This window comes from Triticum dicoccoides, chromosome 7B (genome assembly GCF_002162155.2).
Source record: "Triticum dicoccoides isolate Atlit2015 ecotype Zavitan chromosome 7B, WEW_v2.0, whole genome shotgun sequence".
Classification (NCBI taxonomy): domain Eukaryota; kingdom Viridiplantae; phylum Streptophyta; class Magnoliopsida; order Poales; family Poaceae; genus Triticum; species Triticum dicoccoides.
In genome coordinates, this window is record NC_041393.1 from 245,784,087 (window position 1) to 245,805,939 (window position 21,853).

Sequence of the window (21,853 nt, forward strand, 5' to 3'; positions counted from 1 at the left end):
CGCAGCCCCAGCAGCCGGCTCCATCGCCGCCCGCTGCCGCGCCTCAATGGCCACAGTGGCCGGCACCGGCCCTCGCTGCGCCCCCCATGCCACCCGGGTCCGTACCGCTGCATCTGCCGGCCCCGCCCCCGCCCAGCACGGGGCCTGGGTCACCCACGCAGGGAGGCGTACCAATCCAGCAAGTGCGCTTCCCGCCGTCACCGTCCCCAATACCGGTCTGCCTGACCGGATCATCGCCGCCACCCGTCTACACGTCGGCTGGAGACCCGCCGACACCCACTCTGCAGTTCGGCGATCCCTCCGGCTCGGCGGGGCACTCCGCGGGCCGCAGCCATGCTGATTGCGCGCCCCAATCCTCGCTGCTTCGCACCTCCGAGCTAGTCGGCCACGACGCTCCGACTCAGACACCTCCGCGGTTTGCCAAACTGGACTTCGCCACTTATGACGGCATGGAGGACCCCCTCAACTGGCTCAACCAGTGCGAGCAGTTCTTGCGGGCAGCGCACCCTCGCCTCGGAGCATACCTGGCCCGCCTCTTACCATCTCCGCGGCGCGGCACAGACCTGGTACTACGCCCTCGAGCAGGACGAGGGCAGCATGCCCCCTTGGGAGCGCTTCCGCGAGCTCTGCCTCCTTCGTTTTGGGCCACCGATCCGCGGGAGCCGCTTGGCAGAGCTAGGCCGCCTTCCCTTCACCTCCACGGTTCAGGACTTTGCCGACCGTTTCCAGGCCCTGGCATGCCACACGTCAGACGTGATGGCGCAACAGCGGGCCGACCTCTTCGTCGGTGGACTTCTAGATCACATCCGCGTGGACATGGAGCTTCGGGGACCCCAGGATCTCCAGACGACCATGTACTACGCCCGCGCGTTCGAGCGCCACGCGGTGGCCATCGAGCAAGACTCACCGTCCCGGGCCGCTGGATCGCTACCCTGGCCGGATGTTCCCACGCAGGGTCGGCCTGCTTAGGCTTCCACGGCACCCCTCGCCGCGACCACGGCGCGCCCGTTCCGCCGGCTCACCTCGGCCGAGCTACTCGAGCGTCGCCGCCAAGGGTTGTGCTTCAACTGCGACGAGCCCTACACGCCCGGCCACGTCTGCCCGCGACTCTTCTACCTGGAGGCTGCAGACTACATTCCGGAGGCCGCCGTCGCCGCCGACCTGGCTGCCCCAGCTGTCACGAAGGTGTTTGACGCTGGTTGATCACCTCGAGGAGTTCAGCAAGCGCTTCCCCACCTTACAGCTCGAGGATGAGCTGTTTGTGCAGGCGGGGAGAAGTGTTATGACCGGCATATTAGGGGTTTAGCCGAGTGGCCCAAGTTATCTTATCATTATTAGGGGCTTAGCCCAATTATCTTATCGTTATTAGGACCGTTTGCTTAGGAGTCAAGTAAACCTCTCTATATAAGGAGAGGATATGTATCAATCTAATCAAGCAAGAAGCAATCATTATTTGCTCGGCTTCCCGAAGGGAGCCGGGAGACCTAACCCTAGCCGCCTCTTGCGCCGCCGCCGCCTCTTCTTCATCGCGCCACAGCGCCCCGCCGCCGGCAGCCACAATCGCATCTCCGTCAACCCTCCCCCTTCCCGTACAACCTACGCCCTAGCCCAGGTAGGATCCTAGCTCCTACCACCTTTCCATCAGTTCAGACTTTTGGTTGCATTGGCGAGTGTATGAAGCTTAGCATGGTATTAGAGCCTAAGGTCTTGAGTTCAAGTCCTGACTTTCGCAATTTATTCAAAAATTGTTGCTGCCCCCGTTGTGTCCACGTATAGGCCTCTTGAGCCATATCTCTGAGTCTATTCATGTGTTGACTTCCCCTGCGTCACATGTGAGAGGGGGTGTTAAAGTGTATATGTGGATTGCCTAGCCCTTTCCATCAGTTCGGACTTTTGGTTGCGTTGGCTAGTGCATGAAGCTTAACACTGGCGACCGGGGTGTTTATTGAGGGGCGTTCATCGTCGAAGACGCAATCGTTGCAGTGCTTTGAAATCATCCAGGGGACGAGCATGGTTGTGGACGCAAGGCCTTTGTGCATGGGCTTCGGAGTGCTCTGCCTGGCCGAGAGCCACCAATCATGGAGTGTGGCGTCATAGTCGGGCGGCAGGCAAGAGAAGCGCAGACATGAGAGGATCGCGTACTACACCTGCCGGTAGAATGGGATCCTAGGAGCAGTGTTGTATCGTCTCCGGAGCCTGATCGCAAGGGGGCAGCGTTGCGGGTGTGGCAGGTTGCGGCGTGCGAGGCGGTCGACCATCCAGCAATGGTCTAGGTTGGCAAGCCAGTGGAAGAGACGAACATGTGGCGGCGTCCAGCACTTCCAGTTGAGCCTCCAGGCCTGACATTGGATGGAGCCGTGGAAGGTGGCCAGGTAGGCAGAATTGGTCGAGTAGTCGCCATTCACGCTCCACTTCCAGCACAGACTGTCTGGCTCGGCATTGAGAGCAGTGTGCTCAATCATGCGCTAGAGGTGCAAGTATTGGCCTACCTCTTGAATGCCGATCATTCCGTGGATGTCGGATGCCCAATGGTTCTCATGTAGGCCGGCCTCGACCATCCTGGTTTTGCGGTGTCGCTTGGGGATGCAGGCATACAGGAGCGGCGCGACCTCCCCAGTGGCGTGACCGTTGATCCATCGGTCCTCCCAAAAAAGGGCGCGCTGCCCATTGCCCACCGTTGTGGTGGTAGACGCGAAGAAGAACACGCGTTCCTCGCGCAAGAACTGCATGTCGAGGCCGCTCCAGCCCTTGCCATCGTTGACGCGGCTGAGCCATAGCCATCGTGCGCAGAGCGAGTCCGGTACGCTCCAGATCGTGGACACCAAGGCCACCCAGGTGGATAGGACGGCAAACGCGCCGCCAGTTAACGTGGCAATTGCCACCGTTGGCCTTGGTGCGGCCCGTCCAGAGGAATCCGTTCTATCTTTTCCAAGAGCTTAAGTGTCTTCTTAGGTGGCGCCAACACTAGTAGCTGGTGAATAGGGATCGCGCTCAGGACGGATTTGACAAAGGCGAGGCGGCCCGCCTTGTTCATAAGCCAAGCCTTCCAGGTGGGCGGCTTCCCGGCGACCTTGTCGACGAAGCATGCTACTACTCTGGTGAGGCCAATTAGCGAACCATAGCCTAATCCATGGCATCCTATGTTGGAGTGCGATCATCTGTGCCATGGTGGTGTGTTAATCCTACAGCTGTTAATCTAAAGGAAGTAATACTAGCATATAATATCTCTTTGGGCCAAACTTGCCAACTCTTAGAATTAGGACTTTGGCAGTGACTATGGACTGGCATCAGGTCGGAGTCTATGGAAACATTTTAAAATTTTACTCATGAAATGGAAACACTGTTGAAACATACACAACATAAAAGTTCTAAGATGAAAACACTTATTCTAAGTTGTTCCCATGTAACAAAATTGTGATGTGGAAACACTTTTTTCATGTGATGGAGGCACTTTCCTTGTTCAATTGAAACTCAATTTTCCTTCCAAAAGCTAAAATCAGACTACAGATGTAAAACATTTCCCTAATACTTTTGACTGAAGAGAGGACAGTAGTCCAAACAGATGGCTGACGTGCATAGGCTGTACCACATATGGTTTGGACTTTAACCAAAATTTGAATCCGGGGATGTAACAGCATGCCTGCCATCATCATCCACCAGGTCCTCGATGATAAAACCTAATCCAACCATCTTATTATTGTTTCTTGCTGGCCCTCTGGCCCTTTGCTGGCCAATGCCTTCCTTCAAAGTGTATGGTTGATCGGGTGGAACCGCCTCAGCCTACACTGAACCCTACCATTGATGCCTAGGACATCAGAATATATGGCTTCTTTTTATATTTTCAATAAATATATCATGTAACTAATAGTTAGCACATGCGTAACAATCATCTTTTTTTTTTCTCTGTGACCTGACACATGTGTACAAACAAACCATATGTTATCAGAACCTACAACCTGCCTTTTTCGGTCAAATAAAACAAACAAACCATATGTTATTGGTACCTTCTGTGTGAAGAGGTCAAGGGCATTTTTGTATACCAGCCCCTGGAGGTTGTATATATTCTTATGCCTCTTCGAACAATGCTTCGCAATATCCTCTTTTCTTGTGGTGATTATGATCCGGTTTGCTGTGCCTGTTGGAGGAAAATGTTGTTTTATAGCGTCCCATTCCGTGGTGGACGAGAGATCATCAAGAACAACCAAGTATTTCCTTCCTTCCAAATACTGGTACATGTTTTCCACATCCTTTTCTCCAAACTGTCTAGATAAGCTCTCAATGAGCTTTTCCCGATTGAAAGGATGCATTATTGTGACAAAAGCAGACTTCTCAAACATGCCACTGAGCTCTTGGCTTTCATAGACATCTCTGATTAGTGTTGTTTTCCCAAGACCACCCGCACACAGAGACCACCTCAAGGTGTTGGCTATCACCATTTGTAATTATTTCAATAGTATCAGATTTTTCTTGGTCACGTCCGATGGGCTCAGATTCCTTCAAAACAACTAAGCTCTTCCTGTACAGAGAGTTATTATTATACATACAGGATATATTTGAGCTAGATCCTGTTTCCGCCAGATCTGCTGCATCTTGAAAACTCTAGACATAAGAAAACAATGATTAGGCGCTGCTTTATTTTTTCACTGGACAATCTTTAGTCAAGTGCTAAAACTTTCATAAGTTTATGTAATCTTCAAAACTGAACATGTAAACAATATGAAACATGTCTAATTGCGTAACCATGTGGGGTAACATCGCCTCTAAAAACTTTAAATCTCCTTTAGGAGTAGTGTCCAGGGTAGTTAATTATCCGGCCTAGCAATTACCGAGGTTCACTATCCCCTAAACTAGTTGATGTGAATGAAGATCATGTTAGCACATAAAGTTCTTGATGGCCCTTCTTGTAATTCATGTAAACAAAAACGTGGTAGGAATTGTATTCTCCAGATTAAAATAATAATGCAAGGCTATTCAATTTAATTAAGTGTCTACGGTTGTGGATTCAGAATATTTGAGATATTTTGCATTTTACAATTTGGAGCCAAAATTAGGGAAATTAAAATCAATGCACAAGTATGATTTGGCCTGGGTGAATTAAATAACGTAAGCTCATGGTCCTTAAATGGAATATCAATGAAATGTTACCCGCGAATGTATAGATATATGGACTTATTGATCTATATAAAAATTGAAATATCAAATGTAAAGACTACTACTCCCTCTGTTCACTATTATAAGATGTTCTAGCTTTTTTTCTAAATCGAATGTATGTAGACGCATTTTAGTGTGTTTGGCCACTCATTTCAATCCGTATGTAGTCTATATTGAAACAGCCAAAACATCTTATAATACTGACCGGAGAGGAAGTACTTTACTAGATTTGGCAACCTATTGATTGCTTCACGTTATTGATGGTGTTCTTTGTTACATTGGTTCATGTGTACTTAGTTCAGCAAGCCAACAAGAGGTAGCATTAGTAAGATGATATTCGGCAAATCAGAGTTTGAATGTCACCTTCTCGTAGAAAGCATGAAGATCAGCAAACAACTGCCTGTGCTCTGGTGCTACATTCTCCGGCCCTACGCATAAGCTTGCAACTTCAACTTGCTGTGCCGACACTACGATTCGGCTTCCTTTCTTGCTTTGTGGGAAGCATGTTATAATGCGATCCCACTCTTCAACGGTGTGTATGTCATCAATCACAATCAGGTAACTCTTCTCACTGATATATGTCTTGAATTCATTAGCCAAATCCTCCTCACTCATCATCCCCATCTTTCTCAGAACTTGGGCATCTGCAGGATTTTTCTCTGTTTGCTTGGCCTGCTGAAGATAATGTACATAGAGCTGCCGGGCAATGCTTTGCAAGAACTTTGTCGAATTGAAGGGTCGCACCAACCTGATCCAGGCAAAACACTCGAATTTCTTGTGTATCTTGAGATCTTCGTAGGCTCTTTTGACGATGGAGGTCTCTCCAAGACAGATAGCATTTGTCCTTGACACCGCAATGACTCTAAGGTCATTGTCCTTCTTGCTGATGAGCCGAACGAGAGCCACTTTTGCCTTTTCATGCTGCCGCCTTACTTCGTCAATGTCAGACATGGTTGCACTGGCGACGGCCAACGACTGCTCATCAGCGGAGATTGGCTTGGATGCCTTGATGAGGTGGTAGCGCAGGTTCCTCTGGCTGACATCCTCAACCTTTGCTCTGAGCTCCTTCATCTTCTTGGCCACGCGCCGCCGGTGCAGCAGCTTGCGAGGAAAACGCCACCAGGACCTCCTCACCGTGACACGAACAGCGAAGTCCTGGAGGCAGTCCTCGACGTCGTAGGCAACGTCGCGGACTTGCTTCACCCAGATCTTCACGACCCTGTTGTGGCTGTCACGGTCGTCGTGCGCGGCCATCAGGAAGCCCTGCATCATCTCGAGCTCGTCGGCGATGAAGGTCTGGTCGCGCTGGATGCCGAGGTGGAGGGCAGCCTCCTTTGCGATGGCAGACTCGGCGTAGTGGATCGCCCTGTTCAGCACGGCCCTGGTAAGGCTCGTCACCGTCTCCTCGATTAGCCCCATGAAGCCGTTTCCCTCCTGGATCGGGATCTGTGTGCGTATATTGGGCTGGTACTGCTAATGCTGCTGCTGGTGGCCGTGGGAGTAGAGGTAGAGAAGCCCTACAAGGCTACAATGGATGGTTTAGAAGAGGAGCTCCATCAGCTACAAGACCGTGCGTGTCTCAAAGTTAACCATTGTTTGGTATATAAGAAAAATAGAAGAAAAGGAGGACTAGAGTCTGTGCTCCATGCTGTGCGACCAGAAGGAGCTCGTCGTCGGTGCCAAAGGTTGCCCCGCCGGACCGGTAGGCTGTGCCCCTCAATTTGCCGGGCATCTTACCTTCCAAAAACACGAATCCGTGTCAGACAACAATGCATTATGAAATTATTGAACATGAAAAGATAAGCAATGGGCACCTCAAAGTTCACTTTGAGGAGTTGTGAACCAATCTCTAGGAGCATGCATGTGATATGCGTGCATATACATGTAGATTAAGGATCCTAATTAAACCCATGGTGGCTGGAGTGGAGCATGAGAATGGAAAGAAAGCAACCCTTGTCTCTGTGGTGCGGCTCCTTTATTATGGGAAATACCAAATAGAATGCAAAGCCTTTACTGATCTTTCTGTTGCTCTGTGCTCTGCAGGCTGGCCGGTCCAGGACACACCGGGAAAGCAGCTCGGCTACTTACAGGAGAAGCATACGATGCCTGATCACTCCTACACAAATGGTAAGCAGGTGAGGAGTTCATTGCTCAAACAAGCATATCACTGGCCGGTACAAAGTGCTTTACACCACGCAGGCTTTGCCCTGATCCTGATGAAAGCGGCTGGTGTAGGTGAGGTTTGAAATTTGAATTCTCTTCTTTCTGTCGGTGCTCTAAAGTGTAAACACTTTGCCAGGATAGCAGGGTTTGTGTCTATTCTGGTTGTAGTACTACGTTGCTAAACTAATACTTGCATTGTAGTATGTGCCACGCCGGATTATGTTTCGTTTCAGTTAAGTACGACAGAGGAGTACTCCCACCTTGAAAAGAAAAAACTCACGAACAGCGTCTCAGTAGAAACAAGTGGATCAGTGCCTTGGCTCAGTGGTTAGTTATGCAGCCTAACAATCCAAGTTCAATTCCTAGAATTGACAGGTGATGCACAGGGGTTTTTCCTCATTTATTGAGGGTTAAGATTGGTCTGTTGTGGAACCACCCATCAAGAAATATCTTGATACTCATTTAAAAAAAATTGAGGACCATATTTATATTGGTACTCATACTAAAATAGTTGTATGCATCCATAATTGGTGCAGAGGCCGGGAAGTGAAAATCTCTCCCATTTTAACCCTGTTTTGAGGCATCTACTGTCGCCGCTGCCACTGGTGTTGGCCGCGGCGGCGCCCGGTGCTAAGGCGCTGAGGCAGGAAGAGGTGGCGGCAACCACTCAAGGCGGTTGGGGCACCTCGGGTTGGGGGCTTCACACCGCGGCCAGGGCAGCTCCCTGACCATGTGGCGGTAACCGACGACCCCATGGCTGGTGGTGCTGGCGATGGTGGGCATGGCGGCAACCGCAGATCTGGATCCCATCCAAATCCGTTGTTGATTCTTCACTTGGATGGTCGGCGGCGCGATAAGGGCTTCGGTGAGGGGATGGAGGATCTTCGTTTGAGTACCGGCGGCGACGTACGTCTTTTCATGGCGAAGCTCCATGTGGTTTCAGCTAGCCGTGAGATCGGGACGACGCGGCTTCCAGCGAAAATCGCGCCTGACTGCGGTCTTGGCGGACGATGGTGGTGTCTCTAATGTCGTTTTCTTCTCGAGGCATCGTTGTTGCAGGTCAAATCAACTCGATCGGGATGTTTCAAGGGAAACTCTAGATCTAGGCCTACCGGATCGGACGATGACGGCGCCTTCGGTGTCGTTCTCCCTCATGGGGGCATCGTCTTGGAGCAAGTGCTGGCTGGAGGGGACAAGATGAGAAGCGGTGTTAAATGTACCGCAAGGCCGACTGCGGATCCCGACGGCATGGCGCTGCGGTGTTTCGGCGACGGGCGTGTGTGGATGGATACGTGCAGGATGATGCCGTTGTCTGGCGCCGGCGACAGGCCTGACAAGGTTGGTGCGTCAGTACCTGCTCTAGAGATGGATCGGTGTAAGACGGCGGCAGCGACCTCTAAGAGTGCGTCGGACCGGTACGTGACCCAGTCCCGGCATTGTGGCTTGGCTGGGGCATCCGGCTTTAAATGTTAGACTTTGGTGCGATGTCTGTTTGGTATTCGGTTCGGACATCTGCATCCCTTCATCAAGGAGATAAGAGTAGCGAGAGGTGTTGCCAAGATGATAGCTTCATGCTTACTTATGTACTACTTTGTGGATAATTATTAAAATGGCTGCTGATGTGAACCTAAAGGTTGTAGTGTACTGCGGGCTCCGGTGCTTGTAGGCACAGATCTGGATGTAGTTTTTGCTTTTGATGTGCTTTGTACTAGTACTATCTTATATAGTTATGAATAGATCGAAAGTCTCTAAAAGAAAGCAGCTCAGCCTTTGTTTATTTTTCTCTTAGCAGATGATTTGATGATGAGGAGCACGTGCGTGCGTGCGTGCTTCACCCGCGTTGAGGACCGAGCGACGCCCGATCGACGCACGCGTACGCACACACCTTCCCTTGGAGATTCCACGCCACTGCTTTGCGCGCACGCCACGCCACTGCAAAACCTGGCCCGAATATGCACTCTCAGTCCGTCGGGCACTCAGACCCGGTACCGATACCGAGTTACTGTCGCATCGGCCACTCTTTATACATAACCTCAAGGAACAACACTAGCTCAATCCTCCTCCATCAATCGCGTCAGGACCTAGCTCTTCTTCCTTCCTTTCTCCCACAATCTGCATACGGGACGAGGAGCAGCGACCAGCCGGCCGGCAGCATGGCGCCCCCGGAGTACGTGCAGATCGTCGGACAGGCACAGCCGGCGTGCGTGACGGCGCCGCTCCCGGTGGTCTGGCTGGAGGGGGACGTCCTCGCAGAGTACGTGCAGTTCCTCAAAGAGGCCGAGGAGGCCGCAGCACCGCCGCTTCCCGGCGTCAAGTGGCTGGAGGGGGACGTCCTCGCCGAGTACGTGCAGTTCCTCAAAGAGGCGGAGGAGGCCGCAGCACCGCCGCTGCCCGGCGTTAAGTGGCTGGAGGGGGACGTCCTCGCCAACTTCCTGCAGTTTCTCGGACAGGACGAGCAGGTCGTGCACTACGGCAGCGACAACAGCAGCAGCGGAAGCAACGACGGCGACTCCATGTGTGAGGACGAAGATGACGACGAGGAGGAGATGGCGTATCTGCTGCGGCACATCACGAGCCTCCCGGCGTTCATGGCGCGCGCGGCGGCCGCCACCTCGGTGTAAGATTAATCGGGACGGCCTCGTTCGGATCAAGAGATCTTAGAGATGGTAGCTGCTTGGTTACTTCCTCCTGCTTTCATGTGTGTTCTGTAACAGTGCCTTATGCCTGATGAAAAAGAACAAAGATGAAAACGGCCTAATTTTATCCGTCACACATGCGTGTTACCACTACTGCATGCCTCTGTTTTTTTATCATGTTGGGTCAGAGAATAATGCATTTTATTTGGGATTGCTACTTTCTAGTATAACGAGAAATGAATATGAAGAGCTAGTCAAGCGCTTGGGTAGAGGGCAAGGTCATAACTGAAAACACAGAAAATCCCTAATTCACTAAGCAGTGTACAACGTTTGCAACCGGTAGATAAATCAAACGACATGTGGCTCCGCGATACTGTTATGATAAGTAAGTTTTGTTTGGGCAGATGTTGCTACCAGCTTTTTATTATCTCATGTACTCAACGATGTAACACTGCCACAATTTTAAATAAAGTGCCATGTGGCTTTCCTTTAAAAAAAGGATGATGTGGCTGCGCGTTGTCGCTAGAATCATGTTAAAATAAAATTTACATGTAGATTCTAAAAACAGTAAAACCAAGCAAGAGTGTCCCTGCGTTCGGGCAGCCAGCACGATCTGCTTTTCCCGTTTGCTCCCCTCATCTCAATCCCCTTGTTGCTGCTGTCGGATGACGCCCGTATGGCCAACGGCGGCGGCAGGACTTGGGGCGGATCTGTATCGGCTCGAGACAAAGATGGCAGCGTGGTGACGTGCAACAGTGGCAGTGAAGCAATGCAGACGTGGGGAACACGGATGTGGTTGCACGGCAGGCGGACGCCCCGGTCTTGGTTGGGGGCTTCTTTCCCTGGTCCAGCACATCATCGACGGCTCGGTTCCATCACCTTGCCTCACACAGAGTTTGGATTCCGTGCCCCCACACATTGCCTTCCTTCTTCGTCTACCTCTGACATCTTAGTGACAACGAGGCAGAGGGTGCAAGGAATGGTTGGAGGCATTTGTGTTAGCTTTAACACCCCCCCCCCATCTCAAGTTTGGTTTGTTGAAGGTGGTTATGTGATTCAAAGGACTGAGACGGTGTAGATGATTTGGCAGCGACGATGGCGGCGTGATGGCCGGTGGTGACCTTAGAGATCGTAGTTGTGCTATAGTCAATGTTGCAGAGGCATTGGTGCACGTGTGTGCGAGTGGGTCTGCTGCTAATGACGTTTCCTTTGAGGTGCGACTCGTTGGCATGGCGGGACAGCGGCATCCCCTGACCTTCATTAAAATCTAGCAGCAACATCTGCTCCTGATGTTTGGTGGTGATGAAGGCCACTCAATGCGCCACGATGTTGTGCTCCTTGGTGCCCCGCGTGGCTGGCCTGATTGGCTCGGCAACGGGCACCTCTTGGCGACGGATGATTCCTGGATCAACGGCAGAAGGAGACGGGTGTCATAGCCTCCTTTCTGCGTCATGGTGACATCATGTGGTTACTCATGTTTCACAGAGGTCACTTGGTGATGTCCATGTTAGGAACTACGCACCATAGAAGGGCTCATATTACAATATCCCGTGACCATGGGCATGTGCGTGCTCTTCAATGCAACATCGCCTTCTTCGACAAGTGGTGGCGGCAACATAAGGTGACTTTGGCTTGGCGGTGCTCTTCAGGTACGAAGTCTCGAGCTTCGGGTGAAAACCCTAGGTCTGACTATTGATGGTAGTACTTGGCAGTGGCGGTGTTCAAGGGCCGCATCCTTGTTGAAGTCATTGCTTTGGAGATAACTCAGATGTGCTCTCTCAGGTGAAGACCAAGGATCTAACCTTCAGTGTTTGAATCCGGAAACAACAATGTTACCATGCTTGAGGCGTTGCTTTTGAAGAACCTTTCTCGTAGTTCTTGTGTTGCCAAAGACGGTGGATGGTCCTGCTGCTTATTGTTTGTGTGTCATTGGTCGTGTTTGTTGTCTTTGTTTTTTCTTCTTTTTTATTTTCATCCGCCTAGGCATAGCTTCGATCTTTGATGACTTCGCTCATTGTCGGTATGATCTTTCGTGTGGGTGTGTTGTTGTTGGTTGTGTGCATCCTGGTTATGCATATGCCAGGCATATGTTCATTGTGTTTGTATCCTCTTGATGTTTCATTTTGAGTGAATAAAAACTCTCTTTATTGGGGGGGGATGAAGTACGTGAAAAAAGATGTACAAAAGCAAACGTTCGTACATACGCACATGCACTCACTCATATGGATGCATGCATGCACACCCTACCCCTATGAGCACCTTCGAGTGACTGAGGCGGCACATCATCTTGAGATTGATGAAGTCATGATAGATGCATTCGTAGTCTACGGGCACCTCTCCTCATGCAGCGAGGCACCAAATCGTCGACGACGATTGAACGAGTCGCCGCCCCGTCCGTCCACCATTGGTGCTAGAGAACAAGCGCGACAATGTCATGACCACCAATGCCCCCCCCCCGCCGTGCGCACCGCATTGACCTCCGTGGACCCCCCCGTGCTCCTATGATCACCAAAGAGGGCGCCCGCATCAAACCCGAGCCACCTAGCCACCGTCTTCCCAACTCCGGCGTCGCTGCGACTGTCATCGCCAGTGACCTCCTCCCTGCTGTTCGATCTCGATCCGGTGATTGAGATTAGATCATTTCATTTTGCGAAGGGGTATGCACTCACGACTGATATGTCTCCGCCATATCTACTTTTCCTAACACCTTTTCTCTTGTTTTGGACTCTAATTTGCATGATTTGAATGAAACTAACCCGGACTGACGTTGTTTTCAGCAGAACTGTCATGGTGTTGTTTTTGTGCAGAAATAAAAGTTCTCGGATTGGAACAAAACTTTGCGAGGAATTTTTATACAACAAAAGATAATTTTTGGAGCCAAGAACCACCGGAGGGGGGCACCCTGGGTGGGCAAAACCCACCAGGCCCCCCCACCCTCAGGCGCGCCCAGGTGGGTTGTCCCCACCTGGTGGCCCCGCAGACTCCAACCCTGATACTATAAAATCACATTTTCGGAGGAAAAAATCAGGGAGAAAGAATTATCGCATTTCACGGGAAGGAGCCGCCGCTACCTCCTGTTCTTCACCGGGAGGCCAGATCTGGAGTCCGTTTGGAGCTCCGGAGAGGGGGATCTTCAATCTTCATCATCATCAACCCTTCTCCATCGCCAATTCCATGATGCTTCCACCAGGAGTGAGTAATTCCTTCGTAGGCTCGCTGATCGGTGAGGAGTTGGATGAGATTCATCATGTAATCGAGTTAGTTTTGTTAGGGCTTGATCCCTAGTATCCATTATGTTCTGAGATTGATGTTGCTATGACTTTGCCATGCTTAATGCTTGTCACTTTGAGCCCGGGTGCCATGATTTCATATGTGAACCGTTTATGTTATCACCATTATATCTATGTTTTAGATCCGATCTTGCAAGTTATAGTCACCTACTATGTGTTATGATCCGCAAACCCCGGAGTGACAGAAGTCGGGATACTTTCCGGTGATGATTGTAGTTTGAGGAGTTCATGTATTCACTATGTGTTAATGCTTTGTTCTGGTTCTCTATTAAAAGGAGGCCTTAATATCCCTTAGTTTCCAATTGGACCCCGCTGCCACGGGAGGGTAGGACAAAAGATGTCATGCAAGTTCTTTCTATAAGCATGTATGACTATTTACGGAATACATGCCCACATTATATTTATGAACTGGAGCTAGTACTGTATCGCCCTAGGTTATGACTGTTATATGAATATCATCCAAAGAATTCACCTATCCAATGCCTACGAATTTCTCTTATATTGTTTCTGCTAAGATACTACTGCTACTATTACTATTGCACTTGCTACAAAATTATTGCTATCACTGTTACCATTACTATTGTTGTTGCTACTACTATCAAAACTATCATACTACTTTGCTACTGATCACTTTGCTGCAGATAATTAATCTTCAAGTGTGGTTGAATTGACAACTCAGCTGCTAATACTTGCAAATATTCTTTGGCTCCCCTTATGTCGAATCTATAAATTTGGGTTGAATACTCTACCCTCGAAAACTGTTGTGATCCCCTATACTTGTGGGTTATCAAGACCTTTTTCTGTTGCCGTTGCCGGGGAGCATAGCTATATTTGTTGAGTCACTTGGGATTATTATCGAATTATCACTATGAAGAATCTGAAGGATGCTAAGACTAAGATTTTTTCCCTCCAAGACGAGGGAAGGTAAGGAACTGCCATCTAGCTCTGCACTTGATTCACCTTCTATTATAAGTAGACTTGCACCACCACCACATGCTATTAATCCTTATATGTCACAAGTTATTGATGATGCTACTTCTGCTGTGAATGATACTCATGATGATGCTAGTACCTTGCTTGATGATAATCTGCCACTAGGTGAATTTCTTGATGAACAACTTGCTAGAACTAAAGCTTTTGAGAATGTTGAAACTGATGAAATTGTTGCAACTGATGAAGAGCTTGAAACTGAAAATCTTGAAACACCTATTAGACCTAGTTCTCCTAGATATGAATTGCCCAAAGTGCCTGAGGGTTATGTTATGGATGAGAAGACAACTAGAGACTTTCTTGCTTGCAATGATAGAGATGATCTTAAGAAATTATTATGCAAATTGAAAGAGAAATCTTTGAATGCTAGAATGAAATGTGATCCTAAGTTTGCTACTTCACCTATCTTTGTTGATGATAAGGATTATGAATTCTCTGTCGACCCAGAGTTAATTACTTTGGTTGAATCTGATCCTTTCCATGGTTATGAAACTGAAACTGTTGTGGCACATCTTACCAAGTTGAATGATATAGCCACCCTATTTGCTCATGATGAGAAGATTCGTTATCATTATTTCTCAAATTATTTCTGTTCTCATTAAAGGGTGATGCTAAGACTTGGTACAATACTCTTGCTCCTGATTGTGTGCGTAGACCCCAGGATATGATTTATTACTTCTCTGAAAATATTTTCCTGCTCATAAGAAACAAGCTGCCTTACAGGAAATATTTAACTTTGTGAAAATTGAAGAAGAGAGTCTCCCGCAAGCTTGGGGGAGGCTTCTCCAATTGCTTAATGCTTTGCCTGATCACCCTCTTAAGAAAAATGAAATACTTGATATCTTCTATATTGGACTAACCGATGCTTCTAGGGACTTCCTAGATAGTTATGCTGGTTGTGTTTTTAGGGAACGAACTATTGGACAGGCTGAAGAATTATTGAGTAATATCTTGAAAAGTTATGATGATTGGACTCTTCCCGAACCACCGCTTAAACCTGCTCCGAAGAACAGAGGTATACTATATCTCAGTCCTGAAGATATGCAAGAGGCAAAGAAATCTATGAAGGAAAAAGGTATTAAAGCTAAGGATGTCAAAAATTTACCTTCTAAAGAAATACATGGGCTTGAAACACCACCACCACCTAAGGTGGTAGAGGTAAATTCTTTAATGAAATTCAATGACAATGACAATCCTTACAATATGCATCCTAGTCAATGCCTTTATGAGTTTGATAACTACATTAGAAAGTAAGATCACTTCAATGCAAACCCCGGAGTGACAGAAGTTGGGATACTTTTCGGTGATGACCGTAGTTTGAGAAGTTCATTTATTAACTATGTGTTAATGCTTTGTTTCGGTTCTCTATTAAAAGGAGGCCTTAATATCCCTTAGTTTCCAATTGGACCCCGCTGCCACGGGAGGGTAGGACAAAAGATGCCATGCACGTTCTTTCCATAAGCACGTATTACTATTTACAGAATACATGACTGATACGTCTCCAACGTATCTATAATTTTTGATTGTTCCATGATATTATATTATCTGTTTTGGATGTTTAATGGGCTTTACTATGCAGTTTTATATTATTTTTGGGACTAACCTATTAACTGGAGGCCCAGCCCAAATTGCTATTTTTTGCCTATTTTAGTGTTTCGCAGAAAAGGAATATCAAACGGAGTCCAAACAGAGTGAAACCTTTGGGAGAGTTATTTTTGGAACAAACGCAATCCACGAGACTTGGAGTGGACGTCAAGGAACAAACAAGGCGGCCACGAGGCAGGGAGGCGCGTCTAGGGGGGTGGGCGCGCTCCCACCCTTGTGGGCCCCTTGTGGCTCCCCTGACCGACTTCTTTCTGTTGGGTTCTACGGTAGGGTGTGCCAACTGCAAATTAAAAATTCCTATGCGCAGAACAACCGAGAACATGCTACGGGAGATGGATCACAGATTGTTACCACTAGACGCGCAGTGCCGTGCAGCGAAAGAAGAGTTGGGGCAGCACGTCCGCGTGGATCGTCTCCTCGTCCGATTTCCCTCGAACAGCCAGTCGTCTGATCCCCCGTACAAGTTCGTCGGAGCGACGCAAGTGCACCGCCTCTAACAGTATCCGCGCGTGTAGGAGGAACACCGTGCGGCAGACTGCTAGGTCCGATCACTCAGTCAGCAGCGAGTGGAGGTGGCTATTCACAACACATGCAAACCCTAGTCACAGCGCCGAAGCAATCAACCTCTTTGAGTGTGTCGTACCTCCACTTTATATAGGTGTCCATCGCGGGCTCAACACTTGGGCCCCGCACGGACCCTAAAGGCCAAAGTATACTCGGTCGCGTTCCAAGTCCAGTTCGGATCACATCCGACTAGTGTCCTACGAACCTACCTCGTAGGTTCCTTCCCTTAAGCGCGTGACCCCTTAGGTTCAAGTTGGCTTGGTCACAGTTCGGATCACCTCCGACCTTCACGGTTGGTAGCGTCCTCTAGCAAGGCATGCCGACTGTTGGAGATATGCCCTAGAGGCAATCATGTATGATGATATTTCCTATGTGTTTATGAATAAAGATAGTCCTTGGACATTATCAATGATGTGTATCAGCAAGTACGTGACTTGTTTGTGGGACTATGCATTGTATGATGACTGTCCTAAAAGGTCCCTAGTCGAAAGGGCTGTGTGGACACGCAGCCGACTAGACTAGCATATGACATGGTCGATGGCTTGGTCTCACTAGCCATGGAGCATTGGATGCTAACCGGATAATATGGACTTGGAATGGTCTGGTCTGATTCGACATAGCCGGATCCGAGTCGAGATAAGGTCCGAGTTGGACAGGCCCAACTATGAGACGCAGTGATATGTCATCTGTGAGTCTCTAGTACAACATATGTTCTATGTCCTAAGACCTGAGCTGACGCATGTACTCGGGATGGTGACAGACTTGCTTTGGGCCGACCAATGCTACTCCGTGACTGGGTAGTTACAAAGGTAGGTTTCGGGTTTGTCCAGTCCCATGCTGCGAGACATGGTCGAGAAAGATGGGATTTGCCCCTCCGATCAGGAGAGATATACTCTAGGCCCCTCGTGTGATCCGACCAGGATAGGCATGGCCATGCGACAAGGATTGTGAGATAATCCGGATAGTGGTCGGCATCACTGGAACAAGAAAGAGATCGGGCTAGCACAAGGATGACAGTCTCGCCTTGAGCCCACAACATATATCGTGAGGGAAAGGGAAAAGAAGTGTGACACGTTGTACAGGTTTGCCTAACCAGCTTCATAGTCTGCTTGGTGGTCGGCACGCCTTGCTAGAGGCCGCTACCAACCATGCAGGTCGGAGGTGATCCGAACTGTGACCAAGCCGACTTGAACCTAAGGGGTCACGCGCTTAAGGGAAGGAACCTACAAGGTCGGTTCATAGGACACTGCTCGGATGTGATCCGAACTGGACTTGGAACGCGACAGAGTAGACTTTGGGCTTTAGGGTCCGTGCGAGGCCCAAGTGTTGAGCCCACGACGGACGCCTATATAAAGTGGAGGTGCGGCATACTCATGCGTTTGATTGCTTGGCGCTGTCACTAGGGTTTGCGTGTGTTGCGAATAGCCACCTCCACTCGCCGCCGACTGTGTGATCAGACCTAGTAGTCTGCCGCACGGTGTTCCTCTTGCACGCGCGGATATCGTTAGAGGCGGTGCACTTGTGCCGCTCCGGCGAACTTGTACGTGGGATCAGACGACCGGCTCTTAGAGGGAGATCGAACGAGGAGGAGACGATCCATGCGAACGCGCTGCCCCAACTCTTCTTACGCTACACGACACTGCGCTCTAGTGGTAACGAACTATGATCCATCTCCCATAGCATGTTCCTGTTGTTATGCGTGTAGGAAAATTTTAATTTGAAATCGACGCACCCTACAGTAGAACCCAACACGGACCATCAAGCAGACTATGAAGCTGGTTAGGCGAACCTATACAACATGTCACACTTCTGTTCCCTTTGCCTCACGATATATGTTGTCAGGCTCAAGGCGAGACTGTCATCCTTGTGCTAGCCCGACCTCTTTCTCGTTCTAGTGATACAGACCACTATTAGGATTATCTCATAATCCTTGTCGCATGGCCATGCTTATCCTGGTCGGATCACACGAGGGGCCCAGAGTATATCTCTCCTGATCGGAGGGGCAAATTCCATCTTGCTCGACCATGTCTTGTAGCATGGGTCTGGACAAGCCTGAAACCTATCTTTGTAACTACCCAGTCATGGAGTAGCGTTTGGTCAGCCCAAAGCAGGTCTGTCACCATCCCGAGTACATGCGCCAGCTCAGGTCTTAGGACATAGAACGTATGTTGTACTAGAGACTCACAAATGACATATCGCTGCGTCTCATAGTTGGGTTTGTCCGACTTGGACCTTATCTCGACTCGGATTCGACTACGTTGAATCCGACCAGATCCTTCCGAGTCCATATTATCCCGTTACCATCCAATGCCGCATGGCTAGTGAGACCGAGCCATCCACCGTGTCATATGCTAGTCTAGTTGGCTGCGCGTCCACACAACCCTTTTGACTAGGGACCTTTTAGGATAGTAATCATACAATGCATAGTCCCACAAACAAGTCACGTACTTGCTGATATACATCATTGATAATGTCCAAGGACTATCTTTATTCATAAACACAAGGAAATATCATCATACATGATTGCCTCTAGGGCATATCTCCAACACTTTCGCCTATATATACTCATATACCCTGAAAACATCCAGGAGCACCACGAAACCCTATTTCCACCGCCGCAATCTTTTGTACCGTGAGATCCCATCTTGGGGCCTTTTCCGGCGCTCCGTCGGAGGGGGAATCGATCAAGGAGGGCTTCTACATCAACACCATAGCCTCTCCAATGAAGTGTGAGTAGTTTACCACAAACCTTCGGGTCCATAGTTATTAGCTAGATGGCTTCTTCTCTCTCTTTGGATCTCAATACAAAGTTCTCCTTGATCTTCTTGGAGACCTATTCGATGTAATTCTTTTTGCGGTGTGTTTGTCGAGATCTGATGAATTGTGGGGTTATGATCAAGATTATCTATGAACAATATTTGAATCTCCTCTGAATTCTTTTATGTATGATTTGTTATCTTTGCAAGTCTCTTCGAATTATCAGTTTGGTTTGGCCTACTCGATTGATCTTTCTTGCAATGGGAGAAGTGCTTAGCTTTGGTTCAATCTTGCGGTGTCCTTTCCCAGTGACAGCAGGGGCAGCAAGGCACGTATTGTATTGTTGCCATCGAGGATAAAAAGATGGAGTTTATATCATATTGCTTGAGTTTATCCCTCTACATCATGTCATCTTGCCTAATGCGTTACTCTGTTCTTATGAACTTAATACTCTAGATGCATGCTGGATAGCGGTCGATGTGTGGAGTAATAGTAGTAGATGCAGAATCGTTTCGATCTACTTGTCGCGGACGTGATGCCTATATACATGATCATGCCTAGATATTCTCATAACTATGCACTTTTCTATCAATTGCTCGACAGTAATTTGTTCACCCACCGTAATACTTATGCTATCTTGAGAGAAGCCACTAGTGAAACCTATGGCCCCCGAGTCTATTTTCCGTCATATAAGTTTCTGATCTGTTTTATTTTGCAATCTTTACTTTCCAATCTATATCATAAAAATACCAAAAATATTTATCTTATTGTCTCTATCAGATATCACTTTTGCAAGTGGCCGTGAAGGGATTGACAATCCCTTTATCGCGTTGGTTGCAAGGTTCTTATTTGTTTGTGCAGGTACGAGGGATTTGAGTATAGCCTCCTACTGGGTTGATACCTCGGTTCTCAAAAACTGAGGGAAATACTTACGCTACTTTGCTACATCAGCCTTTCATCTTCAAGGGAAAACCAACGCATGCTCAAGAGGTAGCAAGAAGGATTTCTGGCGCCGTTGCCGGAGAGTCTACGCACAAGTCAAGACATACCAAGTACCCATCACAAACTCTTATCCCTCGCATTACATTATTTGCCATTTGCCTCTCATTTGCCTCTCCCCCACTTCACCCTTGCCGTTTTTCTTCGCCCTCCTTCCGTTCATTCTTGTGTTACCATGTGCCTTATTTTTGCTTGCATCTTCGCTTGCTAAAAGTTTATGGATCCTTATCCCCTTGCTAACCTTTTTAAGAGATCCAATTATGATGAACCAATTTCTAGTGATTTTAGTGCACTAGATTATCTTTATGAGGTTTTGCTTGAAATTCGTGAATCTAAAAATTGTGATGAAGAAATTTATGAAGAGATTCACGATAGCCCCTTGAATAAAAAGCATGATTGCAATGATTTTACTATAAATTCTCTTGATGTCAATTGTGCTAATCATATGCAAAACCCTAAGCTTGGCGATGCTAGTTTTGCTATATCTACTACTTGTTGCAATGATCATGATTGGGGTGATTCTTCTTATGATCTTGAAAATTTATTTAAGCCCCATGATGAATATGAGATTGATAATAGTGTTTGCAATATTATTGAAAGTGGGTTTTGGAAGAGTGTCAACTTTAGATCCCACATATTTGGAGTATGTTGATCTTATGAAATTTTTGATAAAAGTGGGTTTGGAGAGGTCATGACTTTAGTTAATGTTAATCCCACTATTTTGGAAGAGTGCCCACTTTGCATGCATGTGGATCGTGTTGAAAATATTTTATTTGATAGCTATTTTGTTGAATTTGCTTATGATCCCATATGTAATTATTATGAGAGAGGAAAATAAGGTTGTAGAAATTTTCATGTTACGAAATTACCTCTCTTCATGTTGAGATTACTATCGTCTCTTTCTTCTTCCTTGCATATGCTAGTTTTTGCTTGCCTTGGTAATTTGTTTGCTTATAAAATGCCTATGCATAAGAAGTATGTTAGACTTAGATGTGTTTGTCACATGCTATATGATGCTCTATTTGTGCTTCAATTCTTGTCTTTCATGTGAGCATCATTGAAATCTCAATGCCTAGCTAAAAAGGATTTAAAGAATAGCGCTTGTTGGGAGGCAACCCAATTTTATTTTTGTTCTTTACTTTTTGTTCCTGTTTAGTAATAAATAATTCATCTAGCCTCTGGTTAGATGTGGTTTTATATTTTAATTAGTGTTTGTGCCAAGTAGAACCTCTGGGAAGACTTGGGTGAAGTCTTTATCATCTTGCTGTAAAAAACAGAAACTTTTGCATGCACGAGAATAATTTTAGTAAATCATAGAAATGTGATTTTAAGTTGAATATTTTTGCATAAGATTAATAGACAAATTACCTAGGACTTTCTAATTTGGTAGGATTTTTGGAGTTCCAGAAGTATTCTAAAGTTACAGATTATTACAGATTGTTCTGTTTTTGACAGTTTCTGTTTTTCGTGTGTTGTTTGCTTATTTTGATGAATCTATGGCTAGTATCAGGGGGTATGAACCATAGAGAAGTTGGAATACAGTAGATTTAACACCAATATAAATAAATAATGAGTACATTACAATACCTTAAAGTGGTGGTTTGTTTTCTTGCACTAACGGAGCTCATGAGATTTTCTGTTGAGTTTAGTGTTGTGAAGTTTTCAAGTTTTGGGTAAAGATTTGATGGATTATATAAT

At 47.6% G+C, this 21,853-nt stretch overlaps 1 protein-coding gene and 1 pseudogene across 8 annotated transcripts in view; one reads left to right on the top strand and one right to left on the bottom strand.

Moving 5' to 3' along the window:
- LOC119337307 overlaps positions 1–7,115 on the bottom strand; it is an 11,776-nt pseudogene extending 4,661 nt beyond the window's left edge.
- The window catches only part of LOC119337305, a 16,548-nt gene extending 6,424 nt beyond the window's left edge, over positions 1–10,124 (top strand). For 4 of the 8 annotated variants that reach the window (XM_037609418.1, XM_037609422.1, XM_037609415.1 and 1 more), the window contains exons 3-4: positions 7,195–8,729; positions 9,107–10,124. In XM_037609418.1, coding sequence (XP_037465315.1) covers positions 9,267–9,935 — 669 coding nt within the window. In that variant the 5' untranslated portion in view covers positions 7,195–8,729; positions 9,107–9,266 and the 3' untranslated portion in view covers positions 9,936–10,124. Of the gene's footprint in view, positions 1–5,581; positions 5,710–6,417; positions 6,536–7,194; positions 8,730–9,103 lie in introns of those variants that run through there. The other 4 variants (XM_037609419.1, XM_037609420.1, XM_037609417.1 and 1 more) reach the window with 4 other exon arrangements.
- The last annotated feature ends 11,729 nt before the right edge of the window (positions 10,125–21,853 follow it).